The sequence below is a fragment of the Ischnura elegans genome, chromosome 5 (assembly GCF_921293095.1).
Source record: "Ischnura elegans chromosome 5, ioIscEleg1.1, whole genome shotgun sequence".
Classification (NCBI taxonomy): domain Eukaryota; kingdom Metazoa; phylum Arthropoda; class Insecta; order Odonata; family Coenagrionidae; genus Ischnura; species Ischnura elegans.
Window position 1 is genome coordinate 100,032,886 of NC_060250.1, and position 23,064 is coordinate 100,055,949.

The 23,064-nt window shown below is 36.2% G+C and overlaps 2 protein-coding genes across 4 annotated transcripts; one reads left to right on the forward strand and one right to left on the reverse strand.

The window, feature by feature from the left end:
- Positions 1-1,593: 1,593 nt before the first annotated feature.
- LOC124159335 (ras-related protein Rab-36-like) lies at positions 1,594-15,981 on the reverse strand. Of its 3 annotated transcripts, none has more exons than XM_046535088.1 (8): positions 15,612-15,981; positions 12,423-12,489; positions 11,626-11,883; positions 10,167-10,268; positions 8,609-8,673; positions 5,434-5,564; positions 4,252-4,465; positions 1,594-3,059 (listed from the first exon to the last, which is right to left on the reverse strand). In XM_046535088.1, exons 3-8 carry the CDS (start codon positions 11,835-11,837, stop codon positions 3,001-3,003), a joined length of 783 nt encoding a protein of 260 aa, XP_046391044.1. In that variant the 5' UTR covers positions 11,838-11,883; positions 12,423-12,489; positions 15,612-15,981; the 3' UTR covers positions 1,594-3,000. The 3 variants fall into 3 exon arrangements, with proteins under 3 accessions (XP_046391044.1, XP_046391043.1, XP_046391042.1); XM_046535087.1 differs by lacking the exon at positions 12,423-12,489 and adding an exon at positions 14,550-14,609; XM_046535086.1 differs by lacking the exon at positions 12,423-12,489.
- Positions 15,982-16,074: 93 nt separating this feature from the next.
- Positions 16,075-18,341, forward strand: LOC124159336 (60S ribosomal protein L23a). Its single transcript, XM_046535089.1, has 5 exons — positions 16,075-16,183; positions 16,428-16,714; positions 16,803-16,930; positions 17,126-17,302; positions 18,198-18,341. The coding sequence occupies exons 1-5, from the start codon at positions 16,150-16,152 to the stop codon at positions 18,280-18,282; spliced, it is 711 nt and encodes a 236-aa protein (XP_046391045.1). The 5' UTR covers positions 16,075-16,149; the 3' UTR covers positions 18,283-18,341.
- The last annotated feature ends 4,723 nt before the right edge of the window (positions 18,342-23,064 follow it).

The following is a 23,064-nucleotide window of genomic DNA, read 5'->3' on the forward strand; positions in this document are numbered from 1 at the left end:
TCTACGTATCATAAATTCAACAAAAGACAAATAAATGAAAATGTATCATATTTTAATGTACATAATTCAAACACATACTGAAAAAAATTACGCGAAGTGTTGGAACCTAACATGAGTTACAGTTACTATGAGATGTACATACATATGAGATACACATATGATGCAAGGGTAGATACAAAATTTTTCATGGACAAATTCTTCAACCACAGCAAAAGGGTTAGAAAGAAAGGCAAAGATGAGATTAATTATTGGAAGCTCTAGCAGTTACTAGAGGTGCTATAACTGCATTATGTTCCCAAAAACTCTTTAAGGACTAAATAAATAGTAACTGCAAACTCTGATCACAGTTAGAAAAAGGTTTTCATGCCACCTGTAGTAGAAATGACTTCACCAGCCACTGATCTACTTCTATTTACCAATGGTATGAGTGTTATGAGGCTAAGTTAATTATAATTTTACTAAAGCTTAGATGTGTTTGAAAACTATGACAGCACAGCATAAAAAATCATTAGAACCAGGACCCTTTAAAAATATATAAAAACAAGTCAGGACTTCAACTTTAAATTCTTCATTTCATTGTGACTTTAAGAATGGAAGCTTTGGTTAACTGGTAACATAATGGGCTCATTCACTCAAACCTACAATCGCAATTTATTAAAAGAATTCGGTGGATTAAAGGGAGAGATAAGTGTCGGCAAAAAAACTATCGTCCCCTTTCAGCCATTTGCTTGTTAGTGTACAATAAAAAAGCAACAAAGCTGCGACCCACCCCTCATGAGTTGGTTATGCCATAAGCAGTGGTGTAACTAAGAATATGCTAGGGGGGTGGGATGACCTGGGGTGGCAACAAGGTCCAGGAAAAATGACATGCCTGGATATACATTTTATACCATTTTAGCACTAAAAATTTAAATTTAATCAGATACAGTTATTAAATTTCAAAACTAGACAATAGTTTTAACCCTTTTACTGCCAGCCTATTTCAGATGGGATGTACGAAGACTGCCAAGTCTATTTTCCGGATTTAGCAACATTTCAGGTTAAAAAATTTTCAGCTACTTAATTTTATTTAATATGTCTAGATTTTTTCCCAATTATTAAGATATATTTATATCTTATATCCATATACAGATTATGGGGGTTTACTTAAATTACAGCCGTTGAAAAGGCCACAATCACGAAAAAAGGTGAAATAATTCGTGCCGATAAATCGGCCCCTGGCAGTTTTCACTCAACCAGCAAGGGCCGATATATCGGCCTGGTGACAGTAAAAGGGTTAAACAACTTTTTTATTTCTCAGAGGTTTTTGGGGGGGGTTGGGGGGGAGGGATCTATTCTCTCATTCCCTCCTAGTTACACCACTGGCCGCAAGAGTTTCACGCTCAATAACATGTTTTGTGAAAGTGGTTCATTGAGGGAAGGAATAACAAGTTTGTACACAATACTGTACCATGCAAGGATGATGCGCAAAGCCTCGGTGTACCAGAGATGCAGTGACAGGCTTGGCATGAGTTCATGATGTCATTAACTTGTCTGAAAAAGCATTTAGGCTGTCAAATTTTTACCATGAATATCTCAAGTAGGCAACAGATAGAAAAATGGAAAAATACTGGTCTCTTTATTCAAATTCTTATCATAATTATCAAAGAAGAAAATTGGTGAAAAAGCCCATTGTAATTCATTGACAAGAAGTAATAGATAATATACATATTCTGTATCTAGGAAAAGTCCTTCTCAAAAGGCTTATAATTATGGAAAAAGGGATCCCAAAATATCTTCATTTTAGGAGACAAATGCTGTTTGCGCATTGGAAGTAATTATCCTGAAAAAAGTACAATGTGTATTTCGTTCATGATCTTCATGTGGATGGTGTTTGGAGTGTAGGTAGAGATAATTTAGATTTATAGTTATCAAAAATTGTTATAAAAATAGCCACATTATCAAAAAAGGCCAAACTTTAAAAAAATATTTTCGAAGCAGTTGAATATTAATTACTGCATGAGAAAGCTAATCACTACACTGATAGGACATCCTTATTAATTATTAATAATAATGATCTTATGGAAGATGAATTAAGAACATTCATGAGGTGGAATGTTAGACAAATTAAGCATTTATACATAATTAGTTGCTTCTTTTAAGAATAGCATGCTAATTTATAATTGGATATTTAGAAATAAATCAATTCCACAGGAAATGACAACCCATCTCCCACCACAACATTTTTAAATGAAAGTAAATAAAACTGAATGGCATTGTAAAGATAATTACAAAAAAATGTTGAAATATCAGATATTACAATACCATAACGATGAAATAAATTTGTTCAAATGCATTCAATTTTTTTCATAATGGCCCATGAATTTGAAGCAATGAAAAGTCCATAATTTTTTTCTCACTAAAAACAGTTACAAAGAGAGAACAAGAGACTGCTGACATCGAGGACAATCCACTAAATCATCCACACTGATGGAAAATGATTTTAATAGGTATGGTATGTATGACTTAATATTTTCACCAACTATTACACATTTCCTTTTTTCCTATCAAATTCAAATTTTCAAAACCAATACAACAAATCCAGAAGGAACTCAATGCAAAATTAAACAGATTCCTCAAATAACTCTGACCTCCAGACAACAGTCTCTCATCACAAGTTATTAATATGTCAAAAATATATAAATGTACCCATTATAAATACATTCACTAACATAAAAATTAAAGTTTTCAACTTTAAAGAGTTTTGACAGACATATTGCTGTGTATGCCAGAAAAAAAAAACAATAAAAAAGATAATTGCTGGTACTAATACTTTCCAGAAAGCTTTTCATATTAAAATGCCATAAATAGTAAAACATTGTGCAAAATTGACACGAGAATACATTTATATAAAAATGTACAAGAATTATACTAACGATGCATTCTTAAAAATTGTATTATTTATAAAGGCACCCAAAATTTGACTTGATTTTCATCAATGTTTTAAAAACGATGAACTTATCATTCACAGCCACCGCATTTCCTTCTGGTAACCAGAGCCGACTGCTTGTTGGATAAACCTATGGAATACATATTTAAATAATTACAATAAGTATTATGCAGAATAAGAAAATGAAATTAATTTGAATTAAGGATGTGGTCTTTTTTTTCAGTTCTGATTACAGTTTGGATCCTGACAACAGTTCTCAGTTCTGGTTTTCTATCAAGTGTTTCATTTCATTTGATCTATTTTAAAAAAAACATCAATAATTTTTTTTGGGTTATTATACAGGCTACAGGCTATACAGGCTAATACAACACATCTTTTCAAAAGCTAATTGCATTCATAAAATCACCCTTTTCAAAGACTTTTAAGTAAATTTTGGTTTGCAAAATTTTTAAATGTGAATTGACACAAATTATTTCCATACCAATTCTTTTTGGATTTGGTTCTAATTCTGTTTTGAAACTCAAGAACCAAGGTATCCAAGAACCGAATTGACACATGTCTAAATTGAATACTCCTTCCAATAATGAAATAAGTTTGGAAAAAACTTAGTACCTCCATGAATCATAAAAGAAGAAACAATCTTGATGTACTGGAAAAAATATTAAAATGATGATTATGTGACATTCAAGTCTACTGTCTGCAGAAAAATTATGTGCAACCGAATTTAGATATGAATACCTAAGTCAAAAAGACAGCATAAAACAAGTAACTTTGAATGCAGTCACGTGCACAGGGGCACATATAAACCCAGAATAAAATCTGCCAAAAAACTACGTAACTAGTACCACATCTGATTGGCAATTGGGAGATTCAGATTTCTCAATCCTACACAAGCAATTCCTACACCCAAGGTCATCATACATAATGAGTGGGAGTTTAGGGGTTCAAACAACCCCATTCCCCTAAAATTTAACCACTCGGGTGAATCTAGAAAACAATTTTCTATTTTCCTGGCTATGGCCATGCCTACACCCATATCCTGGTGAACTATGAAACTTAAAAGCAAGATTGCGTAACATAGGTAATACATATTACTTTTCCTTTGGGTTGACTAGTGATTTATGCCTTTTCGGTGTAACCGTAAATCAGAGCCTTTAGGTCACTTCAGCCCTGTCAGATCACAATCCTGAATATAAGATAGACGTTTAGATTAAAAGTAATAATTCAAAATATAAGTTAAATGACCAAGCCCTAAAATATTGAACCAAGAGACAAAAACAAAACTGACAATCTACATATCAGCCTCAAAGATAATTACTTACAGACTAGATCAGAGGATCCAATTTTTTCGGTTTCACTGATGGTACTGTTGTTAGCCTCATTTTCAACAGTTGCATCAAATGCAAGAGCAGCTAGACGAAGGAAGAATGGGGCAACTCCATCACCAGTACGGGAAGAAACAGCCCAATACTCCACACCAAGAGTACGAGCCACTCTTACTGCCTGAGATTCCACCTCCGCATATGCTGCCTCAGACTGGGAATCAGAGAAGAAAAAAGAAAATTCTATGAATAATTAAGGAAAAATTGAAGAATAAGAAGGAAATGTTTCTCATATATACTGAAATTTGATTTAACATAATTTGCTGGATTCCCACCCAATATGTCCACGTTCAAATTACGGCAATAGCAGAGATTTTCCAAAGACTGAAGGATCACTTTTTGAGTCCGTTGTAGAGGGCACTTCAAGTACAGCACTCTGTCTGTCAGAAAAGACATTAAACCATGGTCCCCTTGCCACCTTTCCTAAAGAGCAGGCTACTGCTAACCCAGGGGTTTTCTCTACCCTTCCCTCATAATTCTTCCTTCATGCACAAATGACCTCACCAGTTGGTTGCAATACTATACCATACCAGGAATGGCAGTGGGCCCTGTATATACTGCAAACCCTCTATATTATGAACCTCTACAATGACAAAATCAATTTAAAAGTTATTTTGCTGGACTCAAGCATTAGCAATATATAAGCACATGCTGCTTAGTCTCATTGCACATTTTTCCAATAGGACACCAGGATACCTATGAATATGATACCCTTGCTTCACAGCGTAATGAAATACTTTTATTTGAATAGAGAACTTAATTTTCTTACATATATTTTATTAGAATCATTGTCTAAGGAATTATATAAATAAGAATCGCATCTCAGAATCTCAATTAAATGCAAGCGAAGCGGCAACCAAACGTAGTTGGCAACTTTTTACAGCTATTACTTTCTCAAACTGGTTTGTGTAGTCTTACTGACCCATTTCATAGTAAAAATTTCTTCAACAGTAACTTTGGGTGCCTTACTAAGTACCAAACTACACATGTTCCACCTCAATTCAGAGTTTTGAGTGTATATGTATTACTGTCCATCAGATTAAAAATAAGAAAACTTTGCTCTAAAAAAAAAGGAGTAAACGTAAGATGATGTTCACAATTCCAGAAATGATGAAAACTTACCAATAAGTCTTTCTTTGTTCCAACAAGAAACATTTTTGGGGTCCCAGAATTAGCACTCAAGGCTTCCTCCAGCCACTTATGACAATGCATTAACGTCATTAGTGACGTTAAATCGAAGACTACCACCACAACTGGAAAATTAATAAAACGATAATGACTGATAGTGAACTAACAAAGTTATTTATCAACATTATTTTCATACTCAGCGGCTCGATCAGATTGGTACGACATTAATTGCCAATTATAATGAGGCTCAGGCATGGACACAGCCAGCATATATGTTAGGTCTCCCCACTAATGCTAAACCTATATTTGTATTTGTGCACTCAATTAAGAGTCATGTGTGTAAGCAACATCAACCTTTAAAAAGGTGACTCCTTTCTTGGCTCAAGCCAAAGTTTGGATAAAAGCTTAAAGAAAGGTTTATTTAACAGAGTTTAAAAAAAAATTAGGTCAATGATGATTTTCACCATATTTTTACATCATAGAATCACCGCAGCCTTTACATGCTAAGAGAAACTAAAGCATAAAATTTACTATTTTAATTATATAGATTGAAATGGCCAAGGTGAGTGTACATTGACAGGTTCACTTGGAACATTGTCTTCCTCAGATTGTATCCTTCCATCTTTAGCTTTAATTTCTGACATGGTTTGCCCTCTTTCATCATCATCACTGGTCAACAATCCTAGGATTGGTTTGACGCAGCTCTCCACTCAGTTCTCCTATCAGCTAATCTTTTCACACCTACGTATTTCTTCTCTTTCACATCCCTCTTTACTTGTTCCATATATTTTGTTCGAGGTCTTCCTTATCCATTCTTGCCTTCCACTTGTCCTTCGACGATTGTCTTCATCAGGCCATCATGTCTCAAGATGTGGCCTATAAGGTTGTTCCGTCTTCTTATTAAGGTTTTCATGATTGCCCTCTTTAACCAGACAAAAGTGATCTCACCTAGGCATACACCACGCCCACCTCTCATTCCTTCTGAAGCTTTTCCATTTCCTCACACTGTCTTTTATATCAAGCCTTCCCTTACCCTCTTTGTTTCCAACTGTAATCCATTACACCATACTCCCAATTATCCGGCTGTGGTTTATCCATACATGAGTTTCTCACACCATCTATGCTTTCCGCGACCTTTATAGAAAACAAATCTGACAGAAAAGCACCAGGATTTTTGAATTTTAATGCAAGGTTACAACGCGCATATTATTTCATCGGAATTCCCTTCCTACAACGGAATTATTTAATTTTCTTGCTGACAAGGAATGTTTCAGGATTGCTTGTGTAGGATGTCTGCTCTAACATTACAGAAAACGATGAGTGGCGGGATAAAACTCTAGATTAATTTCAGAAGATTCTTCAATTGCCAACAAAAGGTAAATGAAGAAAATTTTAATCTGCGATCTTTAAAAGTATTATTTATACCACAAATGCATAATTATTGCTGTGGCCTCGCATGCGGTTGAATAGAGCACAAGAGAACCGGATATATTATCGCACTCGGTCATGTTTATGCCGCGACCCATCAAGTTCAAACTGGAGAGGAAGGGAATTGTAGGAGTGAAGGTAGTGCGGGAAGTGGAAGCAGAGACGACGTAGATACAGACTGCATGAGTCACAGTCAGGTATTTGCCTTTGTAGACAGATTGCATTAGCCCTGATCTTTCTGATTTTCCTCAGTGTTGTGAATCTTATGTTACATCTCATAAGCACTAGGTTGTGATATGAATCTAAATTTGGTACAAGGAAGCTCCATGATTTTTTCACACTATTTCTAATCCTCTGCATAATCATGATTTAGTTAACATAATAACTACGTATCCCCAGGACCCTTCCAAGTGTAACTCCACCCCTAAAAATGAATGAACCATTTGTTTGTGATGAATTTAGATATTTCCTTGATTAGCTGCCCTCATCATTGTCTGAAAATTCCATGTCTCTTAGTTAATTTCTGTCTTCTTCTTCCCCATCTCCTAAAGTCTCATTTTCTTCTTTCTTGGATGCTGCAGCAGATGATTAGTTCTTGTTAGGGTTTCGCATGATGGCACCCTTGAGGACCTTGCCAACCTATACCCTTTTTCTGAACTGACAGCGGCTGACCTTGCGTACTCGAGACCCACCCACTCTTCTAGCCAATCACAGAAGAGTGACAGGAGAGAGTGTGTAGGAGGCCGCAGTCTCTCTGCGACTTCCGTGCAGTGCAGATCGCTCTCCAGTTAGCAGTGTTGCCAAACAGAATCTGTAGAGGTTGCATAGCGTTAGTCTGACGCCCCTGAAAGTACAGTTATTTCCAAGGGCTGGCAATGCTGGTCGGCCAGACGGAGGGGAGCAGAGGGGAAAAGGGAAGGGGATTGAGGGAGATAGTGAGGTGAAAGGGGCAGCGCTTCTGATTGGCTACTTGCTCTCTACCACCCAGCCACCGTCAGTTCGGAAAAAGGTTATAGCTGACGTGAACGACACCCACCCTTTGTGGATGGGTCCTGTTCAGTGAGTTTCCGAGGCTTATTTGATTATACTTGATCTTTCCAGGGAAGAGATAGTTGGTGGGGTTTTCCACATCAATTCCAACAGTTTTTTTTTTTTACCCAACACCATCATGTGAACTACCTTCCATTTAGCTTAGTGCAGAACCCTTTTACCTATCCAGGGACGCAGCTAAGAATTAAGGCTGGGAGGATTTTAGGCACAACTAATACTTAAGGTTGTAAGGGTATTGCATACCCGCCAGGGTAAGCGGGATTTGCGGGGGGCCTCCTCCAGAAAAAATTTAAGACTAATGGTTCAAAATGGTGAGTTTTATGGCTTTCTGAGGGATATTTGATTAAACCTAACACTATTCTATACGAAATACTAACCCAATTAAGTAAAATGGATTAAACATAAATATTTTTCTGACCTCTGGGGGGGGGTTTAATCCCCCAAAACCCCCCTCGCTGCGCCACTGGACCTATCTATCGTGGGTGTCCCTTACAGCAGTAAATGAGAATTACTCCCACCAGTGCAGCTCTATGGGCCATAGGAATGCACACACCTTTCCACCATAACAAGGTTGTAGACCTCTAGAAAGGCCAAATTTACTGATGCCAGGAAAATAACTATGCATAATTAACACAAGTGAATTTCCATTACAATTACTAGATGTTTGAAGCGGAAAATAAAATTAACTTACCATGAGCACCTCGGTAATAAGATGATGCTATGCATTTAAATCTCTCTTGGCCTGCAGTATCCCAACTGTAAAGGTATTGACAGTGCAAACATCAGTCAAGTATAGCAAATTTCAACATTTGCCCTAAATTACAAAATTATGAATAATCTATTTTAAACCAAAAACAATGTGGATGACCACTTCTTCAAGGTTAGCTACTACATCAATACAAAAATTTAGCTCTCATTCCATCCAGAATCCTTGAAATAAAATTACAGTAAATATTGGAATTTAAAATCCCAGTGAGCCTTCAATGCTGTACGCTCACAATTATACAATCTTTCACCACAACCGGAGTTTACAATAAAATTTGAATAGCCTCAGAAAAAAGTATTTACTTTGCGACCAAATCCTTGCATTTTAAAAACTAATGAATGGAAGTGAAGTGAGAAAAATGATCAAATATTCTCCTTCTTTCTCCCAGATATGTAATAGGTTTTTTTCTATTGACATAATGAGTATTAATAAAAATTATATTTCTTCAAACATCAAATGACTGAGTAGGTATGCAATGCACAGATATAAAACACACTGTCAACACGGCATGGACACTAAGAATATCTTCTCATAGAAAGAATGGATTTTTAGATAAGTTTTGCTGCAAATACAGCTCATTTTTGCCAATCCCTTTCAGAGCAACAGGACTTTCAAAATATGTCAGATGTAAACATGTATGTATTTGCATTTAAGTACGATATATCTCCTTCAAATAATTTAATAACTGTTCAAGTGGTCACTGGCCAGAGAAATTTATGATTTCAGCGATAATGAATGAAAATTCCAAGACAGTCATGATTATATCCAATGATTTGTTCCAAGCATGTATAAGCCAAGCTTATAAGCATGGATCATTTACTTGCTAAAGAAAAAATGAATAAAAAAACACAATAAATAACTCAGCTAGTTTCAAAAATTTATATGCAATGAATGAATCTCTGAAAATCATATATAATGCATTTCAACAAAAATATACTCAAATAAACTAAAAAAGTAAATAGCATCTGATATAAAAATTCCAAAAGCAGATTTTTTGGTTGACATAATAAACCATCTAAGAGGTGAAGAATGTACATTAATCTAATAAAAGGCTGGGTAATAATTTTTTAATTCAGGCTTTCAACAGTACCACATATTCTGCTCCCAATGATTGATTGATTAATGAATGAATGAATGATACAATTGCTGAGCCAACAAATAAATTGTTTCTGAGATTTTATTTACACTTAAATTAACATTCCAAACTCCCACAATTAGAAACAAAAATTTAAAGTCAATTCGCAGTTTACCTAGACTCATAAATAACCTTTCTCCATATACCCAAAGCCATGAAACAATGCAATTTTAAAAAAGTCATAATGCGCTTTGACAGCAAGCATAAAATTATCTGGCTATGCTAAGAGTCATTGATAACATTCATATAAGTATGTATATAATAAAATAAATGTGAGTGCTACTATTAAAAAGAATTTTCAATTACTGATTTGTGATTTGGCTTTAATAATAAACTATGTATACTTACATTTGCAGGTTAAATGGAACATCTAAAATATCAAAGCACTCCACCTCGAAGTCCACACCTATTGTAGCCTTATAGTTGCTATCAAAAACATGGTGACAAAACCTGAAAATTAACCAAGAGTTCTTATTAAAAGTTTCTCAAGACTTCTTCCCTCCAAGTAAAATAACTAATGAAGCACATATACTGAATTTGATGACTGAACCTAGCATTAGAGTCAAGATTCAATGAGTAGATACATATTTTGTCGTGTTCGCAGTCACAGTTGTTTGAATTACACTTGCATACGTACAAGATACGTATATCAAAACTAAGGCAGAGATGGTTCAACACCATGGCTTAGAATGAACAGCATTGAAACCTGAAACCACGTGAGTGAGAGCAGAGCGAGAGCTTCCACAGAAGAGGGGAGGGCTATCCATTGCCACGCCAACCTTGTTCCCTCAAAGAGAATCACACTGTAGAAGATTAACTCGAGCAGAACCGTATTTAGGATGAGGGTGGCCGGGGACCCATTTTGATGGGAGGCTGGGAGACCAACCGTTTCAAGGTGTTGAAATTTGTAATGTAATAACAGAAAATGCAAGTGACAGCAATTTTTTTCAACAATTTACCAAACTGAACACTTTGCCTTCCTAAATAAATGCAAAGAGCTGCGTGCACAACTCTTTGTTTCCAACAACACCGCTTGGCGTGCCACTGGTTGCGTTCAGAGATACATGAACAATGCCATTTTATCATTACTAACTCTCGTTCGATCCATTTAATCCTCATCATCCTTCTGTAGCAAAACATTTGGAATGGCTCTATCCAAAATTTAACGAAATTATATCAGCTGTTGCCGTGAAAGATTTGAAATTGAAACTTACAAAATCAATAGCAAAAAATCTACATCAATCCATAATTCAATTTTGGTTGCAAATAGAATGACTTGTTCCCAAGCTTTGGATTACCATATTTGGAGATTTACTGAAATACCATCAAGAAATGGTACTTTTTTCATTATATGTATCTGTGATGATAACTATTAAAACGCATTTCTTATTTAATTATTCATATCAAAACCCAAGAACACAAAATTCCCACTGACACGGTCAAGAGTTAAAGGTTCTAGAAAATATATGCATTGGAGTCAACATATTTTGAATTATAATTTTGAAATCATTGGGCATATTTTTGGGTCACATCTGCATCTGCCTCATTGAGATGGCTATGATTCCTCTACAACATGGTAGGTGTAATAAGGCCAGGCTGACACTGCCATCAGTAGAGCAGACGCATTCTGACAACACAATGTGGCAAGCACAGACGAAATTCAAGAACCTAAGAAACAAGTTTACCACAAGGCAATGACAAACTTTAACCAGAAACTTTTTTCTCCATTATAGGGAGTTTTATATTACTACACAATCAAAAAAGTATGCTTTTAATATTATTCATTTGAGATAGAAAACTGACTTACCTATTAACTAGGCAGGTTTTCCCAACAGCAACATCTCCTAGAAATATTGCCTTCGATATTTTAACTCCAGCACCTGGAGATTTATTTGCTGCAAAACATGCATCTTTGATGTCAGAGTCGAAATCTACATTTAGATAAGGGGTAGCATCCAATCGATAAGGGGGAGGGAAAGAATTTATTTGCCTCTCTTTCTCAGCTTTATCTTTCAGCATTTTTACAGGAAGGAAGGTATTGCTCCACAATCAGCAGCAGTCATTCCTGAGAAAAAAGTGATCATAGCATTATGTAGTAAATGTAAAAAATACAAAAAATTAAACAGCGTATCCAGCCAAGCAAAGCAGAAAAATTCATGCATAATTCCAGGTTTTTTCAGGGAAATTTGACAAAATTCCAGATTGATCTTACTTGATTGTGATGGATAAGAATTTTAAAACACCCAAAATTACTTCCATACTTTTAATTTATGAAAACCTCACTTGTCACCTCAAGACATTCATCATAATTTAAAGAGTTGCATAGATAAATATATTTTCTCATAAAGTGCAATTAGAAATCATTACACTGTGAAGTATACATATACATGAAATTGTCTCCAATAACTTCTTGTTGAATGTTAAGAATACTAGGCTAAATGCAAGGAAAAAAGACTCTTCTCTATGTGACCACCCAACAAGCCTCAGATCCCAGATCATGCCTGCTCGCACAAGTTTCATGTTACGAAGGCCAAAAATCGTTAGATTTGAATAAAATATCAAGTTACACGAGAACATTAGAAACACGTTTTCTCCCCAACTGACCTTTTTCAGTCTATCTGCTTCAAATCTCCTAGTTTCTCAACTGCAGACCAACAGCTGCATGAGTCAACTATTGGGCCCAAAGGTGTATAAAAATGACTTTCAGGAAATGGTAAGGTATCTTGATTGTATTGAAATATTCGTATTGCGCACATAATTCAAAATAAAATTAGACCAAACACAATGCATTTCTGACATTTTGTAAGCATGATGAACAAGGGAGAAGTTTCCCCATAGAAATTGGAGATGAAATCATATGGAGATGGAGAAAGATCCACTGGCATAGTCAGTGAATATTTCTCCATCTCCATATGATTTCAAGATTAGTAGAGTGCGTCAAACATAAAAAATAATGAGTCCAACATGATGCATTTGTGACATTATTTAAGTTTGTTAATCATGGTATCATAACTTCAATTTATTGATTTATCCACTATCATGAGTTCCTATATCAGACCGCACCCAAAAAGCGCTAAGAAGTTTTCACTACAAAAACATCATTTTTGTTTTCCCTTATTGATGTCCTATGATCATAAATTACTATTTTTATTTCCCCCATGACATAGTTCATGAAGCATGTTAATCCTCTCTTCAAATTACGAGTGACAGAGTAGAAACCCAAACTGCATAAATCACTTGGCTCACACTTTTCTGCCTTGAAACGACATCATAAAATTGCAATATCAGACATATTTGTCCCTCCACTCCCGTTTGTAACCTCTCAACAATTCTCCAAGCCTCGTTGCTACGAAGACAGAGAGCATACTCCTTCCCCTCCATGGCCCGTCTTCCTTCTCTTGCTCACCCCTTTCTCTCACTGAGCAGCTGAGTCAATGTAATTCTCCCAACTCGCCGCAGGCGACGCCCTCCGAGGGGTCTCGTTTTGGACATTCTAATTATTATTTTATAGCTTAATGCATGCATATATCTCAGTTTCAAAACTTATAATTGACTATTAACATAGCTAAAATTATTTTGTTCAAATTGTTTTTCTCAGAAAGCATTACATTCAGTAAATTCCAACATGTCCAACTTCCAATTTATGTCAATTTGGATATGATAGCTAATATATATGCAGTGAATTTCAAATATCAGTGAAGATTTCATGCCGATAGTTTCATAATCATCACTTATATTAGAAAAATTATTAACCAGGCAACTATATTTTGCCTCAAGACAATTTTATCAACTGTCAAATATCGGGCAGAATCAAGCGAGCATTTTGGGCCAGTCGCGCAAGCTGGCTAGAAATGTGTCGCTGCAACTGAAGCTACTTTGTTCAATCATTTCAAGAGAGAAAGAAACAATCATTTCAACGTGGGTTTAAATCTCAGATCCATACTTCAAAGCTGCAGCTGTAAGTGTTTTTGGAACTAGTTCCACAGCCACTGTGGAACTAGCTGCAGCTGTTTGTTGAGTATGCAATGTGTTATGGTATGTCAAGGAATATGCGGTAGTTAGAATACCATGGGGACTGTTTATGTAACTATCGTGTTCAAGAAGGTCGACAAGAAATTTAATGTCTTGGAAAGCTTCTCAATCCTGACTATACCCATCCACCAAATTACTGCTGTCTTCACCAATTTTGTGTTGTGTTCCTGTCCCTTTCTTTATCCTCTGAATCTGCATACTAAATTATCAATATACACATCAACCCTTGGCCTAGTGTGCCTTGAAACCTTTGGAAAAAGTTAGAAACATAATAGGGAAATGGCTGATGATGGAGGTCACAGATAACACACACCATTATTTGATGAAACTGATATAAACATTGGAAATATCGGATGGAAGTCTTCAGATAATAACACCTTATTGGAATATATTAAGGAACCATTATCAGCCAAGCTGATACCATTTACAGAATCAAAATAAGACAATGCAGCAAAATTAGAAAGGAAGCAAAGGAAAAGTATTAATAGAACAGAAAGAAAAGAAATTTAAAGGTCTTACTGTGCAAAAGTTGTCTGATACTGATTTGGCACATGTGATACAGATAAGGCCAGAGCATTTGAACCTTGCAAAGTCCCGCAGACGATATTCAAAAATAAAAGCATAACAAATCAAATTCAGTTCATGAAGAAGTTACTCTGCATGAAGCTTAATTCAACATGAGAAAAATGAGATGCTCACCAGCTCAGTTTTGATCAAGCAATTTACGATTTTTAGGCAGCAGGAAACACAATAGATGCACTGAGAATGTACAAAGCAAAGAATTAACTAAAGTAAAAACTTAATAAATTAAAGTCTAATGAATGAAGAAATTAGCAAGGAAAACAAAACCAAAATTTGATGACCATCAGTATTTTGTTGATGCTTAAGCAAAAGGAAACAAGTCAGAAAATGAAAATTATCTTCGAGGAAATAAGCAAGTATATACAAGGGATTAAGAAATGGAATGATTTTCTGCAGATAGGAAAACATCAGCCTTGTGTTTCACTTATCATATGTTTAGGACTTAAGCGGGTACTTCGCTATAAGTATGTGCATTAGATTATGCATTGCATTTTTCAAGAAATACTTGTCATGAATCAGTTGAGTGTTTGGCTAAACAAGAATGAGCAGAGATTAATTAAATTTGAGAATATGTGTTCGTTAGAAGAGTCATAAGGTTTTGTTCGATGGGTAGTTTTTTAATGCACATACTGTCAAACGATCGGTGTTGAGCATACAAATTGATGGATTATATACTGTTTAGGAAACAATGTTGACTACTTAAAATTAATTCTCTGTTCAAGAAGGTTAACTTCAAATGTAATGTCTTGGAAAACGTATAAATTATCAATTTATTATTATCAACAAGGTTTTCTTGCATGAAAATTTGGCAAGGTTTTTCGAACGGTTTAAGTGCCGACGAAAAATTTGTTGCAACAAATCTCGTTTTTTGAGTTTTTTAAGGTAATGAAGTCACGCGAATCGCCAGTCTTCATTTCTCCGACGAGTTTTTACCAAAGAACACAAAAATTAATAATTTGAGGTAGCACAGCTGTTTAAAAATACTGTAAAGACGTCCATACAGCAAAAACTTACATATTATTAAAAACCATCAAAATTTTGGGGCAAAAGGATTATATACTTCGAAATCACTACATGATAACGAGCCAATTTAATGAAAGGAAATGACAACAAATACATCCAGAATTTCCAAACATAGAGGAAATTAATTTATATAATTTCCGTTACATAAGCCCTTACCGATATAAACAATTGATCAGTTTCGCCTCTTCGAAGTTGACATGACAATTCAATGCAGTTGTAGTAGAAAAAATTGAAAAATCTAACAGAAAAACGTCATATTGTCGCTTAAACACCGCAAAAACTCTCCTTTACACTATTCATATCATTTCAAAAACTTATGAACGATTCGTACAGCACAACAACTTTCTACTTGTCATTACCAACACGCTAATTTTTAATTTTAAAGGAGTTGCGCAAGAATTTACTTAAAATTTTATGAACAACAATAACAAACGCAGAAAACTATGCGAGGCGAATATTTTGCGTAAAATATTCGATAAAAATGAATATTCGATCTAACAGTGAGTTTCCGCATTTATTCAGATTAGAGAATTCGAATTCGTATCCAATCATTGCCATCATAAAATTGGTGAATTTGGCTAACTTGCTCGCTTGGTAGAGCCATCTACAATTCAGAGAAAACCGGGAAAGCCAGAGAAAACAAATGAATTAATTCCATCAACGTGTTTCAGTTTGGTTTCCGGCCTTCATCAAAATGGCTCCCAAGGCGAAACCTGCGGCGAAACCAGGTAAAACCTTTGTATTTGAGAAATATACCGTCAGAAATCATATTCAACACATATTCTGAGTAATTTTGTTTCTTTAAAGTATTTTTGTTAATCATATATTTGAATCTAGTGCATGTTTGCTCTTTGAATGGGTAGCACGAGGTTTCATGAAAACGTGGTCGTCACGTCGTGCCTGTGATACTTTGTTCCCGTGTGTATTTGTACTTAAGCAATCCTTTTTTCTCATTCGCTCAATTTTCTTAAGCCGCCAAGGAGGAAAAGAAGAAGCCAGCCGCCGGATCATCGAAAACGCCGGCTAAGGCTCCAGCTGCAGGAGTTCAGAAGAAGAAAACCGCGGCTGCGAAACCAGTTGCCAAGTCAGTTGCGAAGGTTGCTGCGAAAACCGCCCCTAAGGGCACTAAGCCGACAGTGAAGTCGACTCCAGCAAAGAAAACGGACGCAACTAAACCGAAGAAAGATGCCCCCAAACCCGCTAAAGCCGCGAAATCCCCTAAGGTTGCAGTTCAGCGTGCGAAGAAAATCCAGAAGAAGGTAATTATTATTAATGTTGCCAATAATTTTTTAAATATTTTATTTTTTTGCGTTTGGTTTTTACGTATGTTTTTAACCCATGTTTCAGGTTATCAAGGGAACTCATGGCACCAGAGTGAGGAAGATCAGGACATCGGTTCAATTCCGTCGTCCGAAGACTTTCAGGCCTCCACGGAATCCCAAATATCCAAGGAAGTCTGTCCCTAGAAGGAATCGGTAAATATTTTCTTTCCAGTTTCGTAATGTTTAGTTTAATTTTATTATCATCGAAGTTAAAGTTGCAATGATGAAATTATGGGAATCTCTTTGATGCTATAGTGAAAAGCATATTAATTACTGACTATAATTTGTCATTCATTTTGTTGAAGATTTTTATTTCTCGGAATGAAATAAGTATTTCCTGCTTTTCAGTATGGACGCCTTTAATATCATTAAATTTCCCCTGACAACTGAAGCGGCAATGAAGAAAATTGAGGACAACAACACTTTGGTTTTTATTGTGCACACGAAGGCTAATAAGCACCACATTAAGGCGGCTGTTAAGAAATTATATGACATTGACGTTGCCAAAGTGAACACCCTTATTAGGTACGTATGAATCCAAGATGCCTGTAACTCCTTCCCATACGGAAGTGTCGTACTTACTCCCGTGTTGACTGTTTGAAAGTATCAAATTGGCCGTCGCAATAAGGATATATTAAGTCTCTTGCTGCATGGTGATATTAATCCATCAACTATATTACTGTGTTTGGTATGGAATTAAAAACATTTTGAGTAATCACACGACTAAATTTTTTAAAAAGATTTCCCGTATTTTGGCTAATTTTCCGGATTCTCCGCCACAGATATCTTCGTATGCAGGGCATTGTTTTCAGTGTCTTATTAACAACCAATTTGCCGAAAGACTCGTCATAGAATGGTTGAATTACCCAACGCAGTCTTTTATTGCAGTCATGAGTTCTATGGTTTGGATAGTTCTCTTTCTATGGTTTGTTGTTTTTTTGCAGAATTTTAATAAAAATTTCATCATGTAGTCATACAGAATTCAGAAGTATGAACTCACGTCCAGGAAATAGCAGTAGTTCTAATTTCCTTCATCTATGCGACCGCATATTCTCGTGCATTATGGCTCGTAGTTCATATTTTTAATCACCTGGAAATGTATTCTTGTTAATGCGATATTTTGATACAAAGTGATTCGCTTCATTACTTGAGAGGACTATTGTGAAGAGTACTAAATAAGGATGGCCACAGTTAATCCACTGGTAACCGATGCTTGTGCCAGTTAGCATAATAGCTATCTTGAACTGTGAGCTGAAATATGACGTGCATGCATATTGTTGGCTATTCAAGATAATTAAGTGTGATGCATGTCTCACTATTTTTCATATATTTTCTGCGGAGGTTTCACAAACTTGCCTGATGTAACATTTGCACAATATGTATTCACTGAAAGTGACCGTCATGTTTTTTTTCCTTTCAGGCCCGATGGAAAGAAGAAGGCGTATGTTAGGTTAGCCAGGGATTATGATGCCTTGGATGTGGCCAACAAAATTGGTATTATATAAAAAGTTTTCCATTGTATGTTGCTTTGGCAATAAAATGTGGGAGAAAAGTGTTTTCTTTACTTACTGTAATTTATTTGTCGGTCTTATTTGACTAATGAGCATAGGTTTCATTAATCACATTACCGATCAAATGCCATTGAAGAGTATAAATTTTACCTTCTCCTAAGCTTACTTAGTACTGAATTATACAAGTGAAGAAGTTGAGAGCCTTATGCCTTGGGAGGCATGTTCAAATTGATGTGTGGTGAAATGGGGAGTAGGATGGTCATAAGGTTTATGGGATTTAGTGACAAATTTTTTGTGTAACCCCCAAAATTTGCAGTCGTGTGATGGCAGCTGTACAGCATTTAGAGGTGATTGGTATCATGTGCATTTAAGTTGTCCTTGAGGGTTTGCAACATGTCCATGTAGTTGTTACTTTGGAATGCTAATTACAGCCAAATGTCAGTTTAACCCTTTTGCTGCTGTTCAATCTCCGAAAACCTTCTCCTCACATGCAGTGAAAAGGTTAGAATGCGTTTCGTGGGTCCATGGAGCAGGTACTTCAATAATGGGTGTGGTACACCTTCCAAAGGGTTGCTAATCTGGGACCCTATCCTCAACGAGCTCACCCGCCCAGTATCTTGTATGATGTTGGGCACGACATGGTGGAAGTTCGTAATATTATTAAAATGAGACATTGCAATATTTCCATTTAGTTTTATTTAGGATGGGGTTTGGGTGATGAAAAGTGAGGATATTGAGGGCTGTGGGGGGGAAGGGTTGTTTTTTAGGGTCCTGAAGAGAAGCAGGGTGGGGGGAGGAAAGAAAGGTTCCAGGATGGGTGAGGGTACCACGCATGCCTTCATGGTCTTCTTTCGTGTTGTGGTCTTCCGGATGGAGTCCTTGTCCATATGATCTTCTCCTGGGTAGTAGACCCCGTGTCCTTCTTCTATGGTGTGAAAGGGGGGGGGGGGGTGTTGTAGTGTAGGAAGGGTTTGTACAAAATTAAAAAACCTTTGGATACTAAAGAATTCTTTTCGGGGTCAACTGGGACGGTTGGGAATCTAGGGCCCAAACTCAGGTGTGTCAAGAAAGGTGGCTGGGAATGGCTTTTATCATTTCATGGAAGAATATCTATTCTGTGTGTGTCTGTTCTTGATATTGACAATCAATCAAGTATGTCTTTGAACTGTTTCTGTGATGAAAAATTTTGTTAACGATTGAAAACGATTTTGTTAACTTTGCTAAAAACATGGCTGCGGACCACTGGAAAATGACTAATTTAGCAAAGTTAACAAAATCGTTATTTTTCATCGCAGAAACACGGTTCAAAGACGTGCTTGATTGGCAGGAGTGCGATGAAAATGATCATTTTTTGATGATCAGATGATTGATTTTCAAATTGCAGTCAGAGCGGTCACTTTTCGTGAGGGAGGCCCCAAGCTGGTAGGGTTGATGAGACGGTCCTGCGTGGGTGAGCTCGTTGAGGAAAGAGTCCCGGATTTGGGACCCTTCGAAGTGCTTTTGCGAAAGTGCATGGCAAGGAGGAAGAAAGTACGTTCACAGCAGTGAAAGAGTTAATGAAAGGTGTGCATTGATAACACTTGAATGAACCATTTAATGGTGCAAGAGTGCCTTTATGTAAACTTTTCTTGTTATATATTGCTTAAATTCATGTTGTTTTACAACAATACCCTCAGTGAGACGTGTTAACACCATCATGTTGCGTTGAGACTATGTCCTTTAACCACTTGGCATCATTAAGGAGGGTGTAGGGGTTTTCAACCTTAATTAATGCAATGACCAAAAATCGATTTCACATTGCCCAGAGGGCTATAATGCTTCTTGACCACGGCATCAATAAAATTAAAGAAAAATATTCAATTTCTGATTTCAGTGATATTTATTGGTTAAAAAGTTCATCCTATCATTGTGATTTTTGACGAGTGTTTTGATATGTATATTTTATAGTGTTGCAGGATATAATGATATTTTCTATAGTCTCAAGGGGCCACAAGAAATTAGTCACCGGTCTGCCTGTTGAAGACTCATGGTTTGGCAGGTGATACGAATCAAGCATTGATTTTTTGTGACCACCTTGATGGGGAACCAAGAAATTTCTATGGTGAGATTTCACGGGGTAGCATAGGGGAACTTACAAAATTCATGGATGAACCATAAAAGATGGTTACTTATAATATTGTGTGGTGCAAGTATGAATCCAAGGGTTGGAAACATTTTTATGCATCATAATTGGAAGTAATCTGTTTAAGTGCTGTTCATTCTGCATATTCACTTGACACAATATATCCTTTTGTTGTGTTTGACCTTGTTCCAAATGGATTTTGTTTGAAGGGTGGCCACTTGGTGGTAGTGCAAATCGGGTTGCCTTGGAATTTCATGGCCTAGATGACCATGGTATGTCGGAGACAATTACACAAAAGCTAGGAATAGCCCTACTGTAATAGTCACTTCTGTAACTTTTTTCCAGCATTCTCTTGTGGATGATTATCTTAGACATCAGAGAGTGCTTTGAATTTTCAAATATGACAAATGTTATGGGCAAGAGTCTAGTGTTAACATGCATATTGCCTTCCTTGCAAGCCTAATAGAGATATCTCGCTCGAGGTAGCTGCTACACACCATATCCATCCCCCATCTCTTGAGGGGGGCTATGACTCTGGACCTTCACCTGCAGCTGTCTTTCATTGTGATGGAAAATGCTAGAATGTTAACCTTTTTCTTTTCAATCTGTTAGACATCCAAAAATTGATGTGAATCTACTAACTAATTCAGTTAGGGATGTGTTTTTGTTTCCCATGTTAAATAAACTTGTTATGATTAAAATTAAGGTACATATTGTTGAAGACATTAGTAAATCCAAATTAGGGTCGTGAACACACTATTCACTGCAAATGCCTTCTGTTAAAAATGTTCCATATTCAATTGAATATCTTTTCTAGCTATGGCCATCTGCTTTTCAACAAACTTACACGACTACTGTCTCACTTCATTACTTGTTACTAAAGCTCTTAAAACCTATGAAACACTACTTCTGGGATAAGTGATAGACATCCTACATGGGACACCTTAACAGAATGTCTATATCTGATGCCATAATTTCATATAACTTTTGGTTGTTAAGTTTCCATTGATGTTACAGCCTGTTAGCCCTTAATGAAATACCTTGGAAAATGAATTTTTACCTGTTAATTTGTATGGATTTTTCATAAATTTAAAACATTTCTTGGTGTTGGACAAAAAAAATTGTTTAGTTTTACATTGATCATCTCTGTGGTGAGTATGATGTAGTTGCATAATTTTTAAATTACTTAAACTATGAATTTGGCTCATGTTAGCTACAACCTATGCGTCTACTCAAACCTCAAGTAGTCTCTGCTCTCAACTTTCCTATGTTCTTCTAACTTGGTCCTGCCATCTCAGATGAGGTTGTCCAAGTGGTCACCTTCCTCCTACACCATTCATAGCATTGAGCCCATTCTCTCTTTACGCAAACTCTTCAAACGTATCAGGCTCCTACTTTCTCTTTGGGCTATTATATCTGGTGCTTTATCAGTTCCCTAAGCTCATTGTTTGCCGTGATCGCCCAACTCTATTTTCAGCTATAGCTAAGAATATTACCTTAATCAGGATTATTATTATGGTAAACAATTATGACAGGTCTTTTTCTCTGAGAAAGTGCAAGTAGCAGTAGCTCGAAGGTACAGAAGGAAATCTGACATGTGTGCGAAGGCGCAATGAAAATTGTGTCATGTAAAGCGGTGAATTGCTAGAACACATTCGAGACGTCAAAATAGCCCATTCTAATTTCGTTCATGCATTCGCGAAATTCCGCACCATTTTAGAAATGAATGCAACTCTAACCTGCGCAATTCCGAGCCTCGTGTAAAACGGCCTTTAGAGTTGCTGTATCAGCATTTTTCTCCAGACTCAATTCAGAAAATTGTTAATTATAGTCTTCTTTCATTAAGGCCATAGAAAACTGAAGAGAGTGGGCTGTTTTCTATCAGTCAAGTCTGGTAACTTTCTGACACAAGTATGTTGAAGTAATTTGAGAGACTTGCCTATTTTAATTGTGATATTTTTGGCAAAATAAAGGGCTTTTTCCCATTTTCTAGTTATTTGGCATTAGCCTATGACTTTCATAATTGTCATCTCACTGATTGTTATCTATGGTACCAATAACTCATGTGGTACTGTAGTTTAGTAGGGGTGGTGGAGCATGTTTGCTTTATCTAGCATATCTTTTGTTCAGTGAAAAAGCCGGACTGTAAATAGGGTAATGGGTGGTGCTTGATATTTTACTGTGGTGAGTCTAGACGTCTTCCTCATAATATTGGCTACGTAGGTAGTGCACTTACCATGGGTATTGCCTTAATGCAGAGCAATTGATTATAATCTTATAACCCGCTAATTAATAAGCATAGCTTTGCATAATTATATTGTAAATTGAATACATATTCTAATTCTTGTTTTTGCTGGGTGGGGAAATTTCAATATTAAGTGCCATCATGGAAGAAAACAAAATCCCCTACACTGCTATAAATGGAGGGAAGAAAAGAGCATGATCATGTTTAAAAATGATGTAACATCCTCAAAACTTGTTGCTGTTGATATAAGTTTTTAAGTGGTACCTGCTTTTCTGCACCTGTTGATCTTAGTGAAAGAGTAACACCACATCTCACCTGTAACTAAGTTTTACCAGAAACAGGTTGTTTAAAATGTAGTTATTATTTACCACCATTTCATTGATTTGACTCCTGAACTACAATAAGCAAA